The sequence below is a fragment of the Kryptolebias marmoratus genome, linkage group LG6 (genome assembly GCF_001649575.2).
Source record: "Kryptolebias marmoratus isolate JLee-2015 linkage group LG6, ASM164957v2, whole genome shotgun sequence".
NCBI classification, from domain to species: Eukaryota; Metazoa; Chordata; class Actinopteri; order Cyprinodontiformes; family Rivulidae; genus Kryptolebias; species Kryptolebias marmoratus.
The window spans coordinates 30,701,566-30,728,191 of NC_051435.1; the positions used below are offsets into that span (position 1 = coordinate 30,701,566).

Sequence of the window (26,626 nt, forward strand, 5' to 3'; positions counted from 1 at the left end):
ATAAGGTGTAAGTTTGTATGTAAGACTTTATAAGCTCTAATTCAAGTTTAAGTTATACATTACAGTTTTGAATACAGTTATATTGATTTACTAGACTGATAAGGCCTTACCTCACTTTTAGAAGGATTACAAGTAAAAGTTATTTCAGCAGATCTCATTCTTGTCTTTCTATCTCCTTTCACATGCAGACATATTCTCATCAGATGTTTGTGGTCCAGGTAAAGAGCTAGATGTGGAAAGCTGTCAGTGTGTCTGTCGGCACACAAATCCATTTTACGACTGTGGCCCGAACCGACACCTAGATCGAAACACCTGCCATTGTGTTTGCACTATTCTACCTGCTCAGTCCTGTCCTCTCCATCATATATTCAACAAGGAGACCTGTCAGTGCACTTGTAATAAGACATGCCCAAGGCACCAGCCCCTCAACAAGACAAAGTGTTCCTGTGAATGTAATGAATCACCAAACAAGTGTTTTCTAAAAGGAAGAAGGTTTCACCAGGCCTCTTGCAGGTAAGGAGGATGTAAGGATGTAAGGAGGGAGATGTAATTTCTTCTTTGAGAGTTTTGTTATTACAGTCATATGTTTTCGTGGTAGAACTTCTTATTTAGGTCACTAAGGGGGTAACAGCAGAGAATTAAAGGGGTTGAGTACTTTCTACATCCTGTTTACAGATGACTGCTGTCCTGAACCAATGATTGATATTCTGAGAGAAGGTTTGATCATCCATTTGTCCATCCATTAAATTGAGCATTCATCTCTCTGTCCAAAACAACTATCTTTCATCAGTGTGTTTTTGCACACTCATGTTACACCTCTTTGCTAAGTTACAGTAAAATATTGTCAAAAATGATTTTTTTAACATCATGACTTCAGTGTCATTTTGATTATGTGTAACATTCCTTATTTTCACTTTTAGTGTATCAGTGGTTTCATCATCCAACATTCCCACACACACATACATTTACACACTCAGAATGTTAATTAGACATATATCCAGAGGAAAGGACTAGTGAAGCAGCACTAAGTGGTTCCTGCACCCCCTGTGTAATGTAAGACCCAACTGTGCTAATGACTTCTCAAAGCTGTCACTTCGCCATTTCCTACCCTCACACGAAGGAAACACACTCGCATATACACACATCCATTCATCCTGGCAAATTTGACCTTTTGTGACCCTGCTCCAGAGTGATTTATGAATATGACATAGAGATCTTTCAGATTTGCAACTTGGACAAATGTGATTACAAACCTATATGTTTGGATACATGTTCATCTGGATTCTTGTGTATTTCATCTCTAAGTAACCACAGGCAAATATTCTGGCATCCAACCTATGACACCATGAACAATCCGTGTATGGTTCGTTCTTTGGTTTTTTCGTTTCAAAATAAAATTGCAAAAACAAAACAAGCATGTGTTTTTTTGTTTTTTCGTTTTTAAAACGAAATTAGAAGAACGGCAATTGCAAAAATAAAAAAGGGGTATGTTTTGTTTTTTTTTTCAGTTACCAGCAGGTGGCGGTAATGTACTGATTTAATGACTTCCTTGGAATATGAAAGAAATCTTGACGGTAAGATCATCAGCTCTCAATGAAATGCATCGATTCCCTCTAAATAAGACAAACGGATCCATTTTTAAACTGGTAGATTCTGAAGTGCTAATTGAAAAAGTTCTTCTTGTGGATTTTAATAGTGGTTGGCAAGAAACTGAAGGTGTACATTACCGCCATTTTCATTTTTTTCATTACTTATATTATACTGTGTTTCCTGTATGACTTTCAAAATAAACTTAACTGCTACTACGGAAAAGAAGAACAAAATAAAACCTTTCGTTTTAATTTCGTTTTAAAAACGAAAAAACAAAAAAAAACACATGCTTGTCTTGTTTTTGCAATTTTATTTTGAAACGAAAAAAACAAAGAACGAACCATACACTGATTATGAACACTCAATAAGGTGGTGGCAATCACTCATCAGTCTAAAATGAGTTTGTCCTTTCTCTTTCATGCTTGCTCCTTGTGCAGTATGTGGACTGTGTGGACCAGAATTTGGATCAAATTAACTAAATGTTCATTATCTATATAATTCAATGAGCTGTTGATGAATGACAGTTTTTGATGTGATACAGTCTAATGGCTTTTGATGCTGTGGCTTCTCATAAATAATGCCTAATCTTAAAAGTAGACAGGGTGTCAGCCTCATGGATAGAAACTGGAATTTGTTTCCACAAGAGAGGCACCTGATTTGACCAGCTGGGGTTAGAGGACAGGAAATAGACACAGACAAACAGAATGACTGGTTCAGGTGTAGTTTCTACTGGAAGAAAGACAAAGAAAAATACATGTTAATGTTAGAAATAATTATAGAAGAGCAAGTAAAGACAGCAGCAGGTGGATGAAATTTGGTCAGTTTGTCCTTCGGCAGTCTAAGCCTGCAGCAGCATAACTAAGGGATAGCTCAGGAAACCCAAGCCAATCCTGTCTATAGAATTTATCAGAAATGAAAGTGTTAAGTCTTGTCCGAAAGGTAGACAGGGGGTCAGCCTCCAGACGGAAACTGGAAGTTGGTTCCACAAGAGAGGAGCCTGATAACTGAAAGCTCTATCTTCCATTTTACTTTTGGAAACTCCAGGAACTACAAGTAAACCTGCAGTCGGAAAGCACTTTTAGGCTGAACTGTTCTAATTCTTTATTATCTGTGTGTCTAAAACATTCTTTAAAAAGTCTTCAGTTTATTCTAAATGCTGCTGCCAGAGTTCTAATGAGAGTTAAAAGGAGAGACCATGTTTCTCCAGTTTTAGCTTCTCTCCATTAGCTCCAGATTCAGTCAAATTCAGAATGGAATTTAAAGTCTTACTTCTAACATACAAAGCTCTCAACAACCAATCTCCATCTTATTGTTCCATATTTTCCAACAGAGCACTTTGCTCTCAGACTGCAGGTTAACTTGTGGTTCCTAGAGTTTCTAAAATTAAAAAAAAGGCAGAGCTTTCTGTTTTCAGGCTCTTTTCTTGTGGAATTAACTTCCAGTTTCTGTTCATGATGCTGACATGCTGTCTTCTTGTAAGACTAGACATAAGACTTTCCTTTTTTATAAGTCCTTTAATTAGTGTTGACTTGGGTTTCCTGAGCAATCCCTTAGTTGTGCTGCTGTAGACTTTGAATGCTGGAGGACAAACTGATCACATTTCCTCACTCTGCTTTTGTCTTTACTTGCTCTACTCTCCAAGTTTGTTTTTTTAATTATTGTTCATCCAACTTTGGAAACACAGTAACACAATAATAGCTATAAACCAGTAAATTTTATAGATATTGAGCAAAAATTTGGTGTGGTAATAGGTGAGAGTTCTCTCCAACAAGTGCTAACACATTGCACAAGATCTTGCATTATTGCGTAAGATCGAGCATAACATTTTTTTCAAGGTTTGACCAAAATGGCTGTAAGTGTGTGATCCATGTCTAAAACTCTCGTCATAAAATGTGAGAGGTGATATGCTCTCCTTCAAGGACTGCTGAACCTGTATTTTTAATGTTTTTTTTTACTTGCAGTTGTGTCAGGCCTCCTTGTGAGGCAAGAAGACGGAGATGCGAAGCAGGTTTCTTCTTCAGCGAAGAGGTGTGTCGTTGTGTCCCCTCCCACTGGCGCCAGCTGGATTAACATCTGGTTAAAGAGCTGCTAATGAAGGAACATTAGGAGCAGAGTTTCATTAGTTGATGGCAAAAGAGGATGGAAGCTCAGTGACTGGGCCCTGATAAACACAGGGACACTTGTGATTGGATATGGGAAATATGGAACCTAAAGAGAAGAAATGCACTGATTCACTTATCAGGACATTGCATTTGGGAATGAATGATGAAAGAAATACTTAAAGCAATGAAAAAAAGTCAACAACTGACTTTTGGTCTAAAATATTGGTAAATAATGTTTTAAAATGTTTGATTTTTAGTTATGGCTCATTATTCTGATGACAGAAAATTATTATATAATTTATTAAATTCTATTTTTAACCTTTGTTTTTTTTGGTCATTTCGGTATTTTTATAAAAAGACATTGTGAGCAATATTTTTTTATTACGTAAAGGATAGTTCTGTAAATTAAAGTGTACTGAATGTGGTATGTATTTTTCTGTCATTCAGTCTAGTTAGTGTGTTGTAACAATAAATCATTATTTAATGGCTAAAGTACCAAATACAAAGAAGAAGATTTCTAAAAAAAACAACAACAACAAGAATGGTTATGGCACAAAATCAGAAATTCAGGGTTTCAGCTTTTCAAATGGTCCTTGGGATGGGTTCATCCAGAGAGGATTCATTCATGTCTGAACACTCCTGAAGCCCTCAAAAGAAAGAGAGATAGGGAGCGGTAGAGAAGCACCTTTGGGTCAATTTGACCTGAAGACCACGGGAGAGTTAAGCTGTTTAACCTTGAACTTGTAAAAATCAAAAACAATGTACACAATTACCACGTTTTTTAAAATGATACAATAAAATGAATTACTTAAAATTAATTTAAAAAGAAACAAGAAGGCATCTGAGTTTGTTGTGTTTTAAGGCTGCAGCTGCAGACTGGTCTTTGGGACTTGAAAATCCAAGCAAACTGTGAGACCTGTCATTTATGTAAACGTTAAATTGCCACATATCACCCTTTTAAAGACTGTTTAACCTTTTAAAGACTGTTCCTGAATATATATACACTTGTTAAGAAAGGTTTAACCCTCCTGAAGCCAATATCCCAGTACATTTCAAACTCAACAGGACTCTCAGACAGAGGCTGGTCCACCCTAAACTCACCACTGTGTGCTGTATGCATTTCAGTGCAGCGAGGAATGTCCAGAACTCTATATTGGAGAAACCAAATAGCTTCTCCACAGATTCATGGCTTAACACAGGAGGGCCAGTTTGTCAGGACAAGACTCAGCTGTGCACCTAAACCTCAATTGTAAAGGACACAAAATGTTCATGTTTTGGACCAAGATAACATGGTTTGAGAAGGGGGTGAAGGAAGCCATCTATGTCAAATGAGAGAAACCTACTTTAAACAGAGGAGGATATTTCATATTTCACTTTCAAAGAGCTACAATGCAGCATTATGTCTGATATCCAGACACCTCTGACAAGAACAAGGCAATTTTGTCTACACAAATGCCACTCACTGGATGTTATTTCTTTTTTGGACTGTTCTCTTTCAACCCTAGAGATAGTAGTATATGAACATCCCAGTAGATCAGCAGTTTCTAAAATATTCATTTTGGGTGATTAGGTTTTTGTGTTTACAGTTGAACAGGTGGACCCACTAAAGTGGCCAGTGAGCATATATCTAAAAGAACCAACCTATCACAGAATTTGAAAGGACTCTGTTTCTTAGAATATAACCTGTAACCTCCTGAGACACATTCTCAGGGGATTGTATTTGTTTTCATTTTTGTTTTAAAACATAGACATTGTAAAACAATCTGACATTAAACTGGTGTAGATTCTCAGTCATCCAGGGCATGGTAAATCCAAAAAGAGTTAAAAAACTAAAACAACTGGCCTTCTTGCATCTAACTGCATAAATGTTGATGGCTTGAACTTTAATCTTGCCATTCAGCTAGTTCTTCAAGACTTACTATATTCTCTGTATCTACTTGGTTTGGGCTTACTTCCTTGCAGCCTCGTCTTGGTTACCGTTTGTCTGCAAGATTCCAAGGAACTTGTAGTTGCCCTGGACATCTGCAATGTTGCCTTAAGGTAGTTCATCTCCTTCAGTTGTGATCACCTTGCCTTTCTTGGACACTGTTCAGCTGCACTTATGAAGTCTGAATGACATACCAATATCCTTGCTGTATATCCTGGTGAGGTGGATCAGTGAGTCAGTGTCTCGCTCACTTTTGGCAGCTTGATGTCATCCATGTAGATGAGGTGACTAATGACTGAAACACTTTGTCCCCTTTTCTGGGGTTTTCATGATTAAAACTGCCCCAACTTGAGGCAACCACTCAGGGTGGGTTCCTTTTATTAGCAGCTGGTTCATTAATCCTGCTAGGTGTTCTGGGCAGAGTGGTTAGGTCACATGACTTTGGTGTGGTAAACTCAGAGGTTCAGGGTTTGAACCCTGGTGGTAACGTCAGGTACACAATGAGTTAGAGACATCGAAATGATGCCATCCCAGCTTGGACTTCACCCTTATTAACAATGTCCATGATAAATGTTAAGTAACAAGAACATTCTGATGAGAAATGAACTACTGGAACAAGACAAAGCTGAAGTTGGCTTCTGATTGCAGGTAAAGGGTGATTCTAATTTTTCACTACCTTCAGCATCTTTAATCTACTCTAGTTAAAAAATGTCAGCACCTGGAAATATCAAACTGGGACTAGATGATTCTGCACTGATTGCAGAACATTTAAAACCAAGTGTGTGATTTGTGAAAATTCAATACAGGACATTTTCAGCACTTTTTTGGTATCTGAATCACACTAGAACTGGTCCAGCTCCAAAACTACAATAGTACTGGCTAAATAATTTGAGTAGAATGAAAAAGAAAAGTCAAAATAGTCAGTTGTGTGTTAAAACCATAAAAAATGCCAAACTTCAAATTTGTAAACATTTTTATTTTACCGCTTTTCTGTGATTTTAGAGGTTCAAACATCTCTATTTCTGCTCGTAGTTGCATGAGAAACTCCTCTCACTCACTGCAAAAAAGGCATTTAGTTATGAATCACTTGAATTCTTTTTCTGTTTTGTTCTGTTTATACATGATTAGTTTTGGATGCTCATATTGCTTCAGTCACTTTAATTCTCTTACCTCTCCTCCATTTGGCCATGCTCAATTTGTTCCATTGCCTCAGTCCTGATTAGTGCTTTTGTTTTCCAGTGCCTAACTGGATGCCAGCGTTATATCCAAAAATGTAATGTTAAAAACTGTTTTCTAAAAATACAAATATTTACTTTATATTTTAAAAAAGATTATTTACAAACCTTTCCTTTTGCTTTACACTAACATGTTTCATTATTTCAGACCCTGCTTCCCCTCACTTATTTCTATCTATCTTTGTTCTGACCAGTGGACTTTTAAACAACAGATTTATTTAGAAAAATGTTTTTGTTGCTCTACTGGCCTTTTTTCACAAGTCAGTGAGCATGAAGAACAGGTGAAATTGAAGGGGATGGCATGCAGTAAATGGCAAGGGAACAGAACCCCAGATAGCTGCATCAATGATTGTAGAGTTATCATATGATACACATACTCTACCACTGAGCTACCTTTCTGAATGTTATTTCTGACTTTACTCTGTTTTAATGTCTTTGAATACATGCGATTTCATGCTGCCGCTAATTTCTGGTCCAGGAGGTGTGAATGCTGCAAGTCAATGGCTCAATACAATCTGCTGCGTTTCCTTAGAAAGAAACTTTGTAAACTACTTTGAATAATTAATTTTGGCTTACTGTACTGCTTGATAACTAGCATCTCTTTGAATGTATGTATGAATGAATTAAAATGATTTTTGTAAAGTGCCTTAAGACACATTTGTTGTGAATTGGCGCTATAAAAATAAACTAAATTAAATTGAACAATTAAAAGTTGCAGGAGGCCTAGATTTGAAAACCCCCTTACCTAAAGGAAGCCTTACCTTAAGAGTTTCATCCACACCTTTCTGGTTGGCATTGAACTTTGCAAGTTTTTCATTGCTTTCACTGTTTCACCTACTTTGTCTTAAATTAACAGATGAAGAGGTTTGAAGAGTCTAGGTGTTGTAGTTTTGGAGCTGGACCAGTTCTAGTGTGATTCAGATACCAAAAAAAAGTACTGAAATAGCCCTGTATGGAAGTTTCACAAATTAGATTAAGGTTTCTCAGTCTCTTGAGACTTCAGGAAGAGAGGCCCAGTGGAAGAAATGCTCTGGATGCCGCGATTGTTGCGCGGAGTGGGACAGCTGTTATCCGCCGGAGATTTCAGGCTTTACAGCACCTTCAGCTGGGAGACAGACAGCATAAACGTTGCAGGGTAAGCTAACGCTGTTGTTTATATTCCTACCGTTCGCTCTTTATGCTTGCATCTGGCCACACCGACAACTAATGAGTGAACAGGAGCTAAGCTTGTGCCACCCACGAAAGCAGGGCAGGCCCAGCTGGCCCTACTGCAAAGCAGGGACCAAAAAAGCAGGGACTGGCCTTGAAAAAATGCAGGTGGAAACGTACGCATAGCAAGGCGAGTAGAGTGGAGCCGGAACCTTTAGAGTCGGTGGAAAAGGGGCAATAGAAATTGTGGACCAGGAAGTGGGAAAAAAATAATGAGGATGGTGTCTGGAAAACTCTGAAAAGGATGAAAAAGGATAAGGCAGTTGGACCTGATGACATACCAGTGGAGGCGTGGTAATGTCTTGGAGGGATGGCAGTGAGATTTTTGACTTATTTATTCAATGGCATTTTTGAGACTGAGAAAACGACTGAGGAATGGAGGAGAAGTGTGCTGATGCCAATTTTTAAGAACAAGGGTGATGTACAGAGTTGTAGCAACTACAGGGGTATTTAGGTGATGAGCCACACAATGAAAATCTGGTTGAGAGTTGTGAAAGCTAGACTTAGACAAGAGGTGACAACTTGTGAGCAGTAGTATGGTTCTATGCCAAGAAAGAGCACCACAGAGGCTATCCTTGCTTTGAGGATGATGATGGAGAAGTACAGAAAAGGGCAGAAAGAACTTCATTCTGTTTTTGTAGATTTAGAAAAAGCATACAACAGGGTGCTGAGGGAGGAGCTGTGGTGTTGTATGAGGAAATCTGGAAAGGCAGAGAAGTATGTTGGACTGGTAGAATAGAAGTGATAGATAGCTTTAATTTGGAGGTGGGGCTGTATCAAGGATCAGATCTGAGTCCCTTCTTGTTTGTTCTAATGATGAACAGACAAAAAGATCAGGTCAGGCAGGAATCCCCGTGGACTAATATGTTTGCAGATGACACTGTGATCTGTGATGAGAACAGGGAACAGGTGGAAGAGAACTTGGAGAGGTGGAGGTATGCTCTTGAAAGACATGGAATGAAAGTCAGACATAGCAAGACAGAGTACATGTGTGTGAATAGGAGGGAGGCAGGTGGAACAATGAGGCAACAAGGAGCAGAGGACACAAAGGTACATGACTTCAAGGACTGTCCAGGAAAATGGGCAGTGTGATAAAGAGGTGAAGAAGAGAGTCCAGGCAGGGCGGAGTGTATGGCGAAAAGTTTCACAAGTGATTTGTTACAAAATGGTGGCAGCAAAGGTCAAAAGAAAGGTTTAAAGACAGTGGTAAGACCAGTTATGTTGTATGGTTTGGAGACAGTGGGACTAAAAAAAAAAGACAGGAGGCAGAACTGGAAGTGGCAGAGCCGAAGATGTTGACGTTCTCCTTGGGAGGGACAAGGATGGATAGGATTAAGCATGAGATCATCAAAGGTACAGCACAGGATTAACGACTGGACATTAAAATTAGAGAGGTCATACTGAGATGGTTTGGACATGTGCATAGGAGGAACAGTGAGTATATTGGTAGAAGGATGGTAAAATTGCAGCTGTCAGGGAAAAGACAAAGAGGTAGGCCAAAGAGGAGATATATGGATGCAGTTAGAGAGGACATGGAGGTAGTTGAAGTGAGGACAGAGGATGCAGAACACACAGTTAGATGGAGGAGGATGACTCGCTGTGGAGACTCCTGAAAAAGGAACAGCTGAAAGAACAAGATGTATATGTATAGCTTTCACCTCACAACGAGAAGGTCGCAGGAGTTCTGTTCATGCACGGTGGGTTTCCTCCCACTGACCAAAAACATGCAAGTTAGGTTTATTACTTAGTCTAAATTCTACCTAGATTTGAGTGAGTGTGAATGGTTGTTTTGTGTGTCTCTTTGTGACCCTATGATGGACGTGAACGGTCAAGCGTGTACCCCACTTTTCATACAGTAACTGCTGGACATGGGGACCACCTATCCCGCAACCCAGAAAAGAAAAAGCAAGAAAAGAAAAGAAAAGAAAAGAAAGAAAATAAACGGATGAATAACACACAAACACATACACTATATTGCCAAAAGTATTTACTCACCCATCCTAATCACTGGATTCAGGTGTTACAATAACTTCAATGACCACAGGTGTATAAAATCAAGCACCTAGGCATGCAGGCTACTTCTGCAAACATTTGTGAAAGAATCAGTCGCTCTCAAAAGCTCAGTGATTTCCAGCATGGTACAGTGGTAGAATGCCACCTATGCAATAAGTCCATTTGTGAAATTTCCTTTCTATTAAATATTCCATGGTCAACCGTTAGTGGTATTATAGTAAAAGTGGAAGTGATTGGGAATGGCAGCAGCTCGGCCACAAAGTGGTAGGCCACATAAAATTACAGAGCGGGCTCAAAGGATGCTGTTAACTCTGCACAGAGTTCTCTTTGTGGCGTCAACGGTTACAAACTTCCAAACTTCGTGTGGCCTTCAAATTATCTCAAGAATAATGCATATAGAACTTCATGGAATGGGTTTGCATGGCAGAGCAGCTGCATCCAAGCCTTACATCACCAAGTGCATTGCAAAGCTTTGGCTGCAGTGGTGTACAGCATACAACAATACTTGCCTAACCACACTATGCCAAGTGTAAAGTTTGGCTGTGGGGAAGAATGGTCAAAAATACCCATAAACACACTCCTAAACCTTGAGAAAAGCCTTCCAAGAAGAGTTGAAGCTGTTATATTTGTAGGGTGGGCCAACATCATATGAAACTCTATGGATTAAGAATGAGATGTAACTCAAGTTCATATATGCATGAAAGCAGGCAAGAGAATACTTTTGGCAATATAGTGTGTGTGTGTGTATATATATATATATATATATATATATATATATATATATATATATATCTTCCATCTCACCCAATTTGTTCCACATCAGTGGTTCCACTTTCACTTCAAGCTCAGGTCTACCAGAGGCCTAGGAGCTTGAGGGTTCTTCACAGTATCTTAGCTGTTCCTAGGACTGCACTCTTATGGACAGAGATCTTTGAGGTTGTTCCTGGGGATCTGTTGGAGACACTCTTCCAGTTTGGGGGTCAAAACACTGAGTGCTCCGATAATCATTAGTACCCCTGAGGCCTTGACTTTCCACAACCTCTTTATTTCCTCTTTCTGCCCTTGGTATTTCTCAAACTTCTCGTGCTCCTTCTTCCCGATATTACAGTCACTTGGGACTGCTACATCTATCACCACTGCTTTCTTCTGTATCTTATCTGTCACCACAATGTCTGGTTGGTTAGCCATCACCTATGATAGACCCCGGTCTCTATTATTCTTGTGCTGAGGGCCTGCTCTTGTGCTGCCATGATTAGTGCCTCTGTGCTGTCCTTCAGTCCTCTCTGGCCACTGGTAGGTTTTGTTGATATCAGCCATTTCCTCAATCTGCCGTGGTACATGCAGTGCAGGGGCTTGTCTTTCAATAAGGGTTCCTCTTTCATATTGGGTTTCTGCTGCCTGAGACATTCACTTAGCAGATCATCATTGCAGGCTTTCTTCTAGATGTACTCCAGGATCTTGGTTGTTTCACCCTGTATAGTGGCTCTGAGGCTCACTAGTCCTTTGCCTTCCTCCTTTCTCTCAGTATACAGTCTCAGGGTGCTGGACTTATAGTGAAACCCTCCGATCATTGTGAGGAGCTTTCGTGTCTTGCTATTTGTGGCTTCTATCTCCTCCTTTGGCCAGGTTGTTATACCAGCAAGGTATCTGATGACTGACACACATATGTGCTGATGGCTTGGACTTTGTTCTTGCCATTTAGCTGGCTCTTCACGTCGTACTCTCTGTAGGTATTTTGTTGTGGCTGACTTGCTTGCGGCCTCATCTTGGTTGCCATATGTCTGCGGGATACCACGGTACTTGTAGCTGTCCTGGACATCTGCAATGTTGCCTTCAGGTAGTTCAGTCCCTTCAGTTCTGATCACCTTGCCTCTCTTGGACACCATTCGGCTGCACTTATCGAATGACATACTAATGTCCTTGCTGTATATCCTAGTGAGGTGGATCAGTGTGTCAATGTCTCGCTCTCCTTTGGCATACAGCTTGATGGCATCCATGTAGAGAAGGTGACTGATGACTGTTCCATAGCCATTCTTTGCAATCATCTGGCTGAAGGGGTTCAGGCCCATGCAGAATAGGAGTGGGGACAAAGTATCACCTTGGTATATGTCACAGGGAGCAACCCGTGATACTGACAAACACATCCTATTTGGGGGAGCTCACTACAGAATCCACATGTCGGGATAAAGTTGTTTTTTGAAAAGATAATAAATTTATTACAGTGTGCACAAAGACAGTTAAAAAGGAGTCTAAAAAAAAAATCAGTAAAATCCACAAGTGTTAAAATCCTTCCAGGTAGTCTCTAGCGTCTTCCTCCAACAACTTGAACGGCAGCTCCCTGGTCAGCGACAGGCTCAGCAGTGGGTACACACCATCAACGCAGAGGGACGGTGACAGGTCGATTCAACCACTCAGGCCAGGTTCATGCAGCCCTGGCACCAACAGCACCACAAAACAAAAACAGGAACTTAACTAGGAGGAGGGGGGTTGCATGTTTCTCCCCCTCCAGTACTCCCACGTAGCGTCCTGTCACACGCCCCTCTGCATGCTCCTCACCGCCTCACTGAATCACTGCCACTGGCTTAACCGGGTCAATGAGCTTCCCACTGCCGACCCAGTTCTGCCACACGCTGCACCAGGTCTCCACGTTTCTCTCCATCCCACAGGCCTCCACACTCCTCCGTGTCTCACCTCGATCACCACAGCTGATTTGGTTGCACCAATGAGCCTCCCACTGCCGACGCTCCCTGTTCCACGCTGCAGCCTGTTAAAAAAACAAAACTTTTCCCCAACCACACATGCACCGACCGGCACCTAATCACCTAATTTAGGTCGGTGGCATAGTCCTTGTCACTCTATGACCTGGTGACATATATGCCGCATTTAATTCTGACTTGTGCAATTGGCTTTGAATTAAAGTCTAGAGTTGTCTTTCACATTCCCATTGAGTTCCTAAGGAAGGCTCTTAGTGTCCTGTTGATGTTCTGCAGTTTCAAGCACTCCAGTATCCATGTGTGGGGCATCGAGTCATAGGTTTGTGTGTCTGGTCTTACATTCTCAAGCCCCAGTTCTGTCGACTAGTAGCTGGTGCGGGGCTCCCCTGGTGTTGGTGCCAATTCCCTTCTGTGCCTTGCTCAGTTTTTGACCCATGTGCCTATTCATCGTAGCCCCTATGATGCCTGACAGGCATCATACTGCACTAATGAACTGAACGATTTGGTATAAGCCTGAAAAATAATAAACAACAGGCCCTCATTTGCTAGCAATTAGCCTAGCCTGGACAGAGACATCTGCCTTTTTCCCGATACTTTGTGCTCTATGACTGATGTCAAAGCTGATAAAGTAATAACTATTGATAACTATTAGACAGAACATCACTTCATAAAGGACCAGACTATCTCTTTAAACCACTCACTCAAGAGTACTGTTACACAGTCTGAAACACACCCCGTTTTAAGTAAAAAGAGTTCAACTGTTGGAATGCCATAATTTACTTTCTCAGAACTTAAGACCTTTTTTTTCCCCCACAGAGTGTGAGAGTTTGAAAAAGAAAAAAGAATCCTGAAAACTTAAGTAATCCCATAAAACTCTGTAATAACTGACTGGTGCCTCCAGCCAGCCTCTCCTGGACATTTCCTAAGAAGATGCTTGATCATGTAATAGTTCCACATTGCACAACAACCATTAAAGAAGCTATATTCAAACTTACAAACCTATTATTGGATGAATGATTCTAAAATAAAAAGTGGAACTACTAAAAACCAAAAATTCTTCCAGACACCCTTGTGTCAAAACTCTTACTCATACAACAATGTGCCCAACTTGTCAAGAAGGGGGAGACGGAGGCGAACCCAGAACGCAGACTCATCGTGAAAAACTAAACTAATTATTTTAAGTAAAATATAACCAAACAAAAAGGCTGGCGTGGCAGCAAATAACAACAAAATACAAATGAGGCAACGCAAACAACAAACATGACATGGCGCATGAAGGTAACAAGAGGAATGACCGAGTGAAGAGTGATGAACAGAGACCGGTTTTAAAAGACTGAGGGAGAGGTGATTATTGGGTGCAGCTGTGGACAAAACGAGGAGCAGGTGAGGTGGGCGTGGCAGGCATGCATGGAAAACTACTGGGGAGGTGAATGGTGACCAAACAAACACAGAAACCCAAAAGACAACCAAACCAAAACAAGACCAACAAGAAACCCCAAACAAAACCCCAACAACACCAACATTCATGACACAACTAAGTTTTTAGCAAACTCTATTGATAACTCTGACCTGAAAAGACTGATATTTAAAGGCCTCCTATTCCTTGAAGGAAGGCACATTTCCTGCTGCCTTTCATACCAGAGTTTTAAACTAAGATTGTTTTATGCTGAGAAATGATTGAGTTATTGCAGTTTTTGTCAAAAGTTGAAAAATAGCATTATACGAAATAACATGCAATATTGCAATATCTCAATTACGATCACTCAGAGTGTGTATTGTGTATGAACTCAATTTCTGTCAAATTTACTGAAAAATAGACATTTTTGTGTAGGCTAAATTTTATTAGCTGACTTAAACTGTGATATTTTCAAAGGATAATTAGTTTTAGATGTCACCTCAGTGATTGTTTCCTGGAAGTTTCATTAAAATTCATTCTGTGATTCATGATATAATTTATAACGGTACAGACAAATGAACACATACACATGGACAAGAATATTATAGCGCTGCCTCTGCATTTTTGAAGGCAGGCGAAATAATCAGGAAGATAAACCACATTATCCGTCTAAGATGTATCATTCCAGAAGTCAATGATTATAGCTCAAACATGGTTCTGATATTCTGTGTGCCTTTAAAAAGTGAAACAATAATGTCTATCCGATATGGAAATGCTTCCATCTAGTGATGAAATAAAAAAACTACAATGTTACTGGATTACTTTAATGAAAATTCCCAGAGAGATGAATGTAAGTTCTTGTGTTTTATTCATCAATGATAAATAATAATAATAAAAAGAAACATACAGAAAATCATATTTAACCTACATTGATCTGATGTAAATCGTCAACATTTATTTAGCAGTTTTGTAACATTTCTTTAGATTAAAACCTTAGCCTACACCAAAATGGTTATAATATAGTACAGATATTGAGATAAAATGTGGTGAGGTAGTAGCTGGAAGTCATTTCCAACTTAGACTCTAAGCATCAATTGATTGTGTGAGACCTGTGTTTAAAAGCTTACTATTAGCTTTTGGAGTCAAGTCTATTTGTTAGCTAAATATCTCATGAACCACTGAACACATTTTAATGAAACTCTCAGAAAATAATCAGTGGATGTACATCTACAACCAATTAGCTTTTGATGTCAACCTAATTCAAGATTGTTGCCATAGCCAACTAATCTTTGAAAAGAGAAGATTTGCTATAAATCAGACTATTTTACAGATAGCTAAAATTCAGTGTGGTAGTAGCTGAAGATTGTTTACAACACATCCTTTGTGTGTAACACATTGTGCAACATCTTTGCATAAAACCTTGCCATTACCTGTTGGTATCAACTCTGTCAGTCGGTTAGCAAAATATCTCATGAACCACTGAATGAAATTTTAGGAAATTTGAATTCAAAATGGTTGTAATAGCTAACTACACAGAAATGACTATAACAGAACGGAAGATTTTAACAGACATTGAGCTAAAGTTTAGTGTGGTAACTGATAGTCAATAACAATACAAAAACTAACTAACATATCATGCAAGATCACATAAGATAACGCAATATTGCATAAGATTGCATATAATGTGTAAGATGATTTTAGTTTTAAACTCTGTCTTGAAAGGCAGGGGGTGATATGCATTCCTTTAAGGTATGCTAGGCCTTTAATTCACTCAGTTTCTGGCTCTGTACCTGACCATGACAGCATGTTGTGCAGTTTATGCTTAACAAGTAGGATTGAGGCAAGGACAAGTGAAGGGCAAAGAAACAGCTGTGATCATATGTGTACACTATACATCTTATACTGCACATCGAGTTCTCAGCTAACAGCTCCTTTGGAATCTATTTCCTGTCAAACTGTGTTATCTTTGTAATTTCCACCAATTCAACTACAAAAACTGGAAGAATTGTATCTCTGTAACAGGCTGCTGGGCACAACAGTTTTTAAGTTTATTTTGTATGAAGTTTTTTTTAATTTATTCAATTCTGTTGTTTCAGTGTTTAGTTTCCTATGTTGTAAGTTGTTGTGTAGTCTGCTCCCTGTGCCTTCTATGTGCCATCACTCTCTCTCCCAGTAATTCCCATGTCAGTCAGCCTCTTCCTTTCAAACCTATTCCGTGTTACCAATCTGTACCTGTTTCCACTTCCTTGTTACCCTCAGCCTTTAAAACCTGTTCATCTCCATCTGCTATTCACTGGATCATTGTTGTTTTAATGCATTGTGTGGCTTCCTGTGTTAATCTCATGCTCATTTTAGTTTTTGCTGTCATAACAGCCTTTTATTTTGTTTTTTAAATAAATTTGGAACTCCTCGTTTGTCCACATATTTGAGTTTCCTTTGGTGGGTGGATGAGCTTCCATTATCAACCCACAAAACCCCACAGAACAAACCAGTCAGTGAGTGAGGGAGACGAGGTTTTAAAGACTGAAGATAATTAGGAGAAGGGGGCACAGGCAAGGCTGTAGCCAGACTTAAAGAATACTGAGGTCAACCCCTCAATATCCCCCTGCAAACCAATTACAATGAAGACCAGTACTTAATTAAAATGGAAGCATATATTTCAAACATAAGTGACTTGAATGTGTATATGACATGTATTTGTGTGTGTTTGTAAATTCATAGGGCACAATGTCATTTTAAGCAACAGAGCACAACCATGATGACTCACTGAAATAACATGAATTAGTTTATATGAATGTTGATTGTTCACGCTGGACAAACACATTCAGAACACAAGATTTTAGCATAGATTTTTACGTTTTATCAAATACCAGTGAGGAGTTGTATGTTTTGGAGCTGGACCAGTTCTAGTGGGGTCCGGATATAAAAAAAAAGTGCTAAAACCCCCCTTTATTGAGGTTTCACAATTTAGATTAGGGTTTCACAAATCACATACTTAGTTTTAGATGTTCTGCAATCAGTGTAGAATAATTTGGTACAGGTTTGAAGTGTCTAGGTGTTGTAGTTTTGGAGCTGGACCAGTTCTAGTGGGATTCAGATACCAAAAAAGTGCTGAAATCGCCTTCTATTGAGGCTTCACAAATCAGATTAAGGCAGGGGTGGCCAATCCTGGTCCTCGAGGGCCACTATCCTGCATGTTTTCCTTGTTTCCCTGCTCCAACACACTTGATTTGATTCAGTGGGTGATTAACAGGCTTCTGAAGAACAAGAAGAGGTGATTTAACCACTGAATCAAGTGTGTTGGAGCAGGGAAACAAGGAAAACATGCAGGATAGTGGCCCTCGAGGACCAGGATTAGCCACCCCTGGATTAAGGTTTCACAGATCACACAGATGGTTTTAAATATTTTTCTATTAGTTAAGAATAATCTAGCCCATGTCTGAAGTGTCTAGGTGTTGTAGTTTTTTAACTAGAGTAAATTAAAGATGCTGAAAGTAGTGAAAAATTAGGTGGAATTAGGTGGGGTGCCTCCCCCTTGTCAACAAGACTGTCCGCCCGGCTCTCCCTACAAATTTCATGGCGTGTAGTCATTTTAATTTAAATAACGACAGATCACATTGAGAGCTATTTCTGTGGTTGCTCAGCACATTATGAAGCGCCAAACTAAAAAAATAAAAATAAAAAATGGACCAAAATATGGTTTATATTTAGCGGCTCCAATGCTGTCACACGCAGAGTCACGTGCGTATGCCCTCACGCAGGAGAACATTCACTCCCGCCAGCAGAGAGAGCTAAAAAAAAAAAAAACCTGCAAAGCAACCAAGAATATCTCTGTTTTTTAAATGTGCTAAAAGTTTATCCTATGGCAGCACTTTCTCTGCTGCAAGAAGCACCAGGAGTAGTTCTTCTACTCCTGATTCACCTAAAGAAGGTCCAAGAACACAAAGAAGTCCAAGAGCTTCATGCCTGTGGAGGACCAAAACTGACAGAATTAAATATAAAAACAGAAATATATAAAAGGCCAGAAAAATTTATAATACGCTTAAAATGCACCAATTAATTAAAAAAGGGAGAACTTTACCCCATGTTTTATAAATTAATTGACATTCCTATTTTTTTTTTCAGTTTATTTTTTCAACATATTATATTTTTAAACCTTATAGATGCATTTTTGTGTCTTTATTTATTCTTTTCTCCCCACAAGTTTTTTTTATTTCCGTGTGTTGCTTTTACATTTGTCCGTGTGCAAATGTACACATGTAAATGATATAATTTGATTGTACTGGTGGGTTTTGTAACTAAAGGAAGCGTTACACACAAAAAAGACAAATAGAGGCTGGTAAAAAAAAAACAATTTCCACCCCTGCCCAGAACATGTCCCAGTCCATCTCCCTGAGCAAATCTTACAGCTTATCTTCTGCTTTAGCAGACTGCAACAAAATTCAATAAAAGTTTTATATTTGGGCAGAAGAAAAATGGCATTGTGGTCTGATTTTCCAAATACTGTGTGTGAAACAAATTTTATTCAATTCAGTTGTATTTAGTTTATTCATATAGTGCCAAGTCACAACAAAAGTCGTCTCAGAACACTACAAAAACATCCATATACATTATAAAAGCCAATAAGTACATGCTATATATCTAAAGAAGCCAGCAGATTGTGTTGAATCTTCACTTGTCGTAATCTCACATCCTGTGCAGCACATAGGCAACAGTGGAAATGAAAAACTCCCTTTTTTAACAGAAAGAAACCTCCAGTAGAATCAGGCTCAGGACGAATGGCCATCTACTTCGACCATCTGGGGTTAGAGAGGACAGGAAAGAGACACAGACAAACATAGAATAACTGGTCCAGGTGGAGTTTCTACTGGAAGAAAGACAAAGAAAAACATGTTAATGACAGAAATAAGACAGTAGAGAAAGTAAAGACAGCAGCAGAGTGAGGAAATGTGGTCAGTTTATCCCCTAGCAGTCTAAGCCTGTAGCAACATAATTAAGGGATAGCTCAGGAAACCCAAACCAACTCTAACTATAGTATTTATCAAAAAGGAAAGTCTTAACCCTAGTCTTAAAAGTACACAGGGTGTCAGCCTGACAGACAGAAACTGGAACTGGAGGTTGGTTCCACAAGAATGGAGCCTGAAAACTGAAGGCTCTGCCCCCATTCTACTTTTAGAAACTCTCATTAGGACCCTGGCAGCAGAATTTTGAAGGAACTGAAGACTTTTTAAAGAGTTTTTTGGACACCCAGATATTAAAGAATTAGAATAGCCCAGCCTAGATGTGATAAATGCATGGATCAGTTTTTCTGCATCATTTTGAGAGAAGGTGTTTCTAATTTTAGTGATATTACGCAGGTGGAGGAAAGTGGTCCAGGTAACATTTTTAATGTGGGGGTTAAAATATAAATAACATATTAGTAAATGTTTGGCATTACTAGTCTCAGATTGGCTTTATCAGAGTCTCTTGCTACAATCAGTGCTGCATAGTGTTTGATACAGCCTCTCAAGATCAGCCTTCCATTACACTAACCAATTAGGCCTACAGAAGCCACATTTTTTCAGTCTCTTATATATCAACTACTGAAGTTTTTAAGGTAAGGAAGGTACTTCAGCCTAAAAAATCAGCAGGCTCTGATAATATTTCCCCTATGCCTGACAGCTGACATTATAGCAGAACCATTGTCACACATTCTTAATCTCTCAGTACAAACTAATGTCATCCCAGATGTGTGGTAGGCAGTTTTTGTTCTTCCCTTTTTTAAAGGTGGTGATCCAGCTGTTCTATATAAATACAGGCCCATTTCTAAACTTTTCATTTTAGCTAAGGTCTTGGAAAGATTAATTAATGACCAACTTAGAGATTATTTGATTTTATCAAACATTTTATCTTTTTATCTTAGGAAACAACACAGCACTGTAAGTGTTAAATTATATTGTGGAAGGCCTGGATGCCAAAGGTTTATTGACTTCTCCAAACCTTTTGACACTGTAGTTCACTCAATCCTCTGTCAGAATCTTTTAGAGATATGTCTTTCACAGCTAAAAGTCAGAGAGATTTCAAACTATCTTTCTGGTTAGGTACAATGCCTGAGTGAAGTTGGCCCCCCCACCTTCTTCAAATTAGACGAAATTGGTGTCAAACGTTTGTGCTACGTTTGTGCTGCTTTGTGCAGCAAAAATTTTAGTTTGTGCCGCTATTGTTTTAAAGATATTCAGAAATGTTTCTAGAGGTCATGAAAGGTCAATCACCCACACACACACACACACCTATAAATAGAAAAGTTTCCAGGGGTCATCAAAGGTCAATGAACATCTGTTCATGTTGTAACTGTGAATTTATTATTATTATCATGAATAATTTATTTATAGGCTGGAAGAAATTCTTTTGGAACTAGATCTTATTTAGAATGAACAGGTTGGTACAACACCTCACAAAACAAACTTGGTGACCTGTATCTTAGCTTCTGATCACTAGAGGGTGCTATTACACAATCTGTACTTTTGAAATACAAAAAATAAGAATAGAACCAAACACGTGCTTTCTAAATAAGATCTACTTCCAAAATAATTTTTTCCAGGCTATAAATAAATTATTCATGATAATATTTAGCACATAATATTTGAAATAAATTCACAGTTCCAACATGAACAGATGTTCATTGACCTTTGATGACCCCTGGAAACTTTTCTATTTATATATTTAGAATAATAGTGACACAAACGAAAAGTTTTGCTGCACAAACGTAGCCGAGTTGATTGACACCCATTTCGTCTGATTTGAAGAAGGTGGTGGTGGTGGTGGGGGGGAGGGTTTGACCTTTCGTAACATCTAATCCTGCTCTCTCCCATCCTAATTTGATAGTAGCTATTATAAGCTAAGTTTTTAAAGTTATTTAGATTTTTTTTAACTACTTATACTTTGCCTACCCCCCATTACTGGAATTTTATTTTATTTCACTCTTTGCTATATCCAAGATAAGCCAGAGCAAGATGCCTATGGTCATAGCAGAGGACACCAGCAGTATTTTACACAGACTTGAACTGATAGAACAGAGGCTGTCAAGACTGGAGGTAAATGCCGAGATCAACACAGTTACTGGAAATGAAACAACTCTACCAATGCCTCAGGACAACAAACAGCGTCCAAGCACCTCAAGCTGCTCAACCACCTGGAACTGTCTCAGAGCTAAGCCGAAAAATAAATCTCATCAATTGGATCTGCCTCAATGTCTGACAGGACAAACCCCTCACCTAGATGATACAGCATGGCCTGCACTGAGCCGAAACATCCCCTCGTCAACACCAGCAGCAAAGAAAGGAAAAAAAGCAGCTGCAGCTGACATGATTCCACCTTCCTTGACTCCGGTACCAAGGGCAAATCAGCCAGCCTGTTCAGCTGAAACCTTTAATCAAATCTACTCCTGCACCTCACTTCCAGGCTGTAAACCAGTAGATGAACTGGTATATAACTTATTCTCCAAAATCTCAGATATAACAGATTCTGTTGCCCCTGTTAAAGTGAAAATTAATGCATGGATGTGCCAAAACTTTCTCCAGCTGAACAGAAACAAGACTGAAATTATTATCTCTAACTATTATGGACATAAAGAGGAACGATCAAGAGTCAGCGCGCAGCTTCAGGTATTACAGCTAAAAACTATAGATCAGACCCAAAACCTGGGTGTAGTAATGGACTCAGACCTGAACCTTAAGGGACACATAAAAACAGTTACAAAGTCAGCTTTCTACCACCTGAAGAACATCTCCAGAAATAAAGGACTAATGTCACAACAAGACCTAGAAAAAATTATACACATGTTCATCTTTAGTCATTTCGATTACTGCAACAGTGTCTTCACAGGTCTGCCAAAAAAAAAATCAATCAGACAGCTGCAGCTGCTGCTCGTGTTCTCACTAAGACGAGAAAAATAGAGCACATCACCCCGGTTTTAAAGTCCCTACACTGATGTGACACCCTTAAAAGTTTGCCACATTTTGTTGTAAATATTTCGTTATTCAAGACTACTGGGTGAAAGAATAAACTGGACAACTGTGGGTTGCCACTGGGGGGCATCACGTCGGTGAAAAGGTGAACTCGGGAGCCGTCTCCTCTCAGACTGGCTTGAGAGACAGCAGGAAGCACACCACTTGTGACCGATCTCATCATTTTCCCTGTTCTTTTCAGAACAACTTTTAATCTGCTCACTGGTCTCAGGCCTGGGACCTGTTACACTGATTCCCTGTAGCACAGAGAATAGACTTCAAAATACTTCTATTAGTTTATAAATCACTGAATGATCTAGCACCACAATACATTAAAGACTTATTATCGTCGTATCAACCCTCTAGAACACTCAGGTCTTCTGGTTCTGGTCTACTTTGTATCCCCAGAACCAGAACCAAACATGGAGAAGCAGCTGTCAGTTTCTATGCACCATCAATCAGGAACAAACTCCTGGAAAACTGCAAAACAGCCTAAACACTAAATTCCTTTAAATCAAGGCTGAAAACTCACCTGTTTAGAGCTGCCTTTGATTAGTAGTCTGCAAACAAATTCACTTGCTCTGAACAAAATATCTTATTACATATTGACCATCTCCTTATGATTATCAAGTGTATCTGCTCAATGATTTTTATGATTTTTTTTTGATGACTGTAATGATGCTTTTGATTATTGTAATGAGTTTACTGATGTTTTAATGATGTAAAGCACTTTGAATGCCTTGCTGCTGAAATGTGCTATACAAATACATTTTTACTTAACTTTACTTACATGTGTGTCATCAAAATCATGCAAGTTGTCCCACAAGGCTCTATTCTGGATCCCATACTGTTTTTAAATTTGTTAATATTGTTGGTCAAAATTTTACTGATGGTAGTATGCATTTATATGCTGACGACAGTAGTTTACTGTCATGCAAAGTCTGTAACATGTGTTCTTAAGTGTCTGCAATGTGCATTTGATTCCATTCAATCAGATCTACTTCAAGTCAAACTTGTTGTTAATGTTGATAAAACAAAGGCCATGTTGTTTGCAAACAAATAAAAGTGCCACAAACTACATTGACTATTATATCTATAAATTATATAGCTTATAGAGTTTGTACAAACTTATAAATACCTTGACAATTTATTGATAAAATGCTCTCCTTCAAGAGTCACATTGACCATACATTAAAAAAAATACAAAACTAAGATTTTTTTAAAGAAATATTTCATGCTTACTTTTTGTGGCTCATAAACTTGTGAGGCCGGTAAAATGGACAACATTTTATTGTTAGATGTTCCAAAGAAGCAAGCATATGTACTTCTGACATTGCTCCACTTATTGTTCATCATAAAAAGTAGTCTTTTGGTTTTGTTTAATTCCCCGGATCTAAATAAAGAACTAAGTTTCAAGTTGAAATAACACAGTGTGGAGTAGAACATAACAGCAGGGAAACAAGAGCAATGATCCAGCAGAGTAGTGAGGGAAATGACCGGGTTTTAAGCACAGAGACGACGTAGGTGGGCACAGGTGAAGCAATTAGTAGGACTTGAGGCAGGTGTGGATGAGCATGGCAGAAAGCCAAAAGAGTGACTGGGGAGGAGTAGATAGTGACAACAAATGAGAACAAGAACTGAAACAAAACCTCAAACAGAAAACAAGATGAAAATAAAACAAAAACCATAAACTCAAACACAGAAAACCCAAATCCCTACAGTAGCCCCCTCTCAAGGGACGGCCCCTGACGTCCCAAAAACAAAACAAGGCCTAGCCAGGAGGATGATGGGGGGTAAAAACAAAAACACAGGATGGAGGGCACAAACAAAACAAAACAAAGTCAAAAAACGAAAGCAGGCCAGGCAAACTGCCTGGGGAACCAAGCAAGACAAAAAGAAAACAAAAAGAAAATTAAAATACCTGAGAGCAACTTGGGCACTTTCCACTAATGAACCTGAGTTCGAGCAAGCGGCCCGGGAACTGGCTGCGGCAAGGCAAGAGTTCTGGGGGATGGCTCGGGTGCCATCCTCGGTGGAGCAAGAGTTCCGGAGCCAGGCAGGCGTGGACCAAGCAGGCAAGATGAGGGTGTCGTTTGGGAGCCTCGGCGGAGCAGACTGAAGCGAAGAGTCCTACCGGACCCTCGGCGATGCTGACCTGAGCGAGGCGTCCACCCGGACCCTCGGCGTGGTAAAGCTGAGCGAGCTGTCCTCTCGGACCCTCAATGTTGCAAAGCTGAGCGAGGTGTCCACCCGGACCCTCGACGTGACGAACACTGGCAAAGCTGAGCCGGCATCGGCTTGACCTGCTGGTGGAGCTGTGGCAGCGGCGTCAGCTTGACCTGGCAGTAGAGCTGCGGCGGTGACCGGCGGAGAGACGTTGTCGACCCCCTTAGCGATGCTGACCGGCGGAGAGTCATCGCCGCCTCCCTCAGAGACGCTGACCGGTGGACAGGCGTCACTGACCCCCTCAGAGACGATTACTGGTGGAGAGGCGTCACTTTGAGGGTGGTGCTAGGGCTCTGCAGAGGGCGCAGAAAACTCAGAGGGCTCACCAGAAGGCGCAGGAAGCTCAGAGGGCTCAGCAGAGGGCGCTGGAGGCACTGAAGGTGGTCCAATTAACTCTGGAGTAACAGAGGGAGCTTCAGAAAGACTCGAGATGAGATCAATTGTTTTCTCCAGACCAGATAAAGTGACTCTAACGTGTGAGAAAAGTTGGAAGAATTCAGGGATGCAAAGAACTCCGGGTGTGGAGCAGATTATCTTGTCCATGAGTGCAAGTGCGGTTCTTACGATGAATAGAGTCTACATGAGGATTGGAGTCTCATGATTTGTGCAGAGATGGCCTGGAGCTCTGCTGGGGACATGGGAGTGGCCGCAAGGACTGACAGCAGTTCGGCCCAACCTACCAGAGAGGCTGTGATGGCAGCGGTCTGACACACTGAAGATGCTTTGATGGCGGCGGTCCGACCCACCGAATAGACTGTCGTGGTGAGCGGGTGTTCCTCCTGCAGCTTGGCCAGAATCCTGGTCTTCTCCCCTGGAGAGAGGGTCACACCGACGTTGGAGTCTGCTGGGTTCTCTTTTGGCTGGATCATTCTGTCAGGCAGGGTGGGAAAGAGGCAAACCCAGAGTGCAGACTCATCTTGGTGAGGTAAACTAATTTATTAAGATAAAGTAAAGAAAAGCAAAGCAAAAACGCTGACGTTGCAGCAAAATAAAGAACTAAGTTTCAAGTTGAAGTAACAAGTAGAACATAACAGCAGGTAAACAAGAGCAATGATCCAGCAGAGTAGTGAGGAAAATGACCGGGCTTTAAGCACAGAGGGTGACGAGGTAAGTGGGCACAGGTGAAGCAATTAGTAGGACTTGAGACAGGTGTGGATAAGCATGGCAGAAAGGCAAAAGAGTGACTGGGGAGGAGTGGATAGTGACACCCCAAATCCCTACATGTGGGAGTCAGCCTTGTGTCAGAAAAATACAGAATGTTGCAATCCCTTGTGTCTTTCTGGAAAGTAACTCTGCTTCTCAAGTCATCAAGCTTGGTTTCCAGTGGCTAACCTTTACCTTCTTCCAAATTAAGAACAAATAAATGAAAACACAGGCATGTGTAGAATTACGGATGATCTTACATTAGAACTGTACTCAATTGCAAGCAGACAATCTTTGAAAAGAGTTCAAACAGGACGTCAGACATCTGACCTGTTATCAAACTTTTACTTTGATAGCAAACCAGAGTGGTTGCAAATCAGTTAATTTTTGTGTTTGTCATGTGAAGATCTTCCTCCTAGAGTATACAGAAATTCTTAAGTTAAATTTAGGCACAGAGGGTTTTAAATTTAAATAAATACCTTTTTAATATCATTATATTTTTTTTAATACCATTACAACACTGAGCTGCAACCGTAGCGGCAACCTCTTGTACTTCAGTTCAGAGCAACTAATTGTAAAGTGATAGATAACTTTAATTTTCTCTAAACTTTGGTAGTAAATGTAGTTTTATAACAATTACTGGATACATCAAGTTGCTTCTTGCCTAAATAAAGGAACTGACCTATATATCTAACTCAAGACAAAAAGTTATTTCATTGTTCCCACACAACACATATTTCTAATGGCAAATGAAAAACCGTAAACTTGAAAACAGAATTAAAATAATTCAACACTGAACACATGCACAATTCAAAAAGAGAGTAATAATAACTAATAATAATCATAATAACTAACTAATAATAACTAACTTCTTTTAGTTAGGCATAATACACATAAAAAAAACATTTAAGAACAGAGATGAATAAGAAGGGAGGTTTGTGTATGCTTGATGCACAAATTCAGAGAGAGACAAAAAATGACAGAGAGAGGCAAGGAGTTGAATGTCCTGCTCTGATTCTGTGTGTTCCTCTTCCTTTAAGCACACCCATCTACTCGTGTGTGTGTGTGTGTGCCTCAGGTGTGTGA

General features: G+C 39.7%; 1 protein-coding gene across 1 annotated transcript in view; it reads left to right on the forward strand.

Annotated features, from left to right (window-relative positions):
- vegfc (vascular endothelial growth factor c) overlaps window positions 1–4,704 on the forward strand; it is a 74,793-nt gene extending 70,089 nt beyond the window's left edge. The window contains exons 6-7 of the mRNA XM_017439558.3: window positions 189–513; window positions 3,552–4,704. Of these exons, the coding sequence (XP_017295047.1) occupies window positions 189–513; window positions 3,552–3,660 (434 nt within the window). The 3' untranslated portion in view covers window positions 3,661–4,704. The remainder of the gene's footprint in view (window positions 1–188; window positions 514–3,551) is intronic.
- Window positions 4,705–26,626: the final 21,922 nt, after the last annotated feature.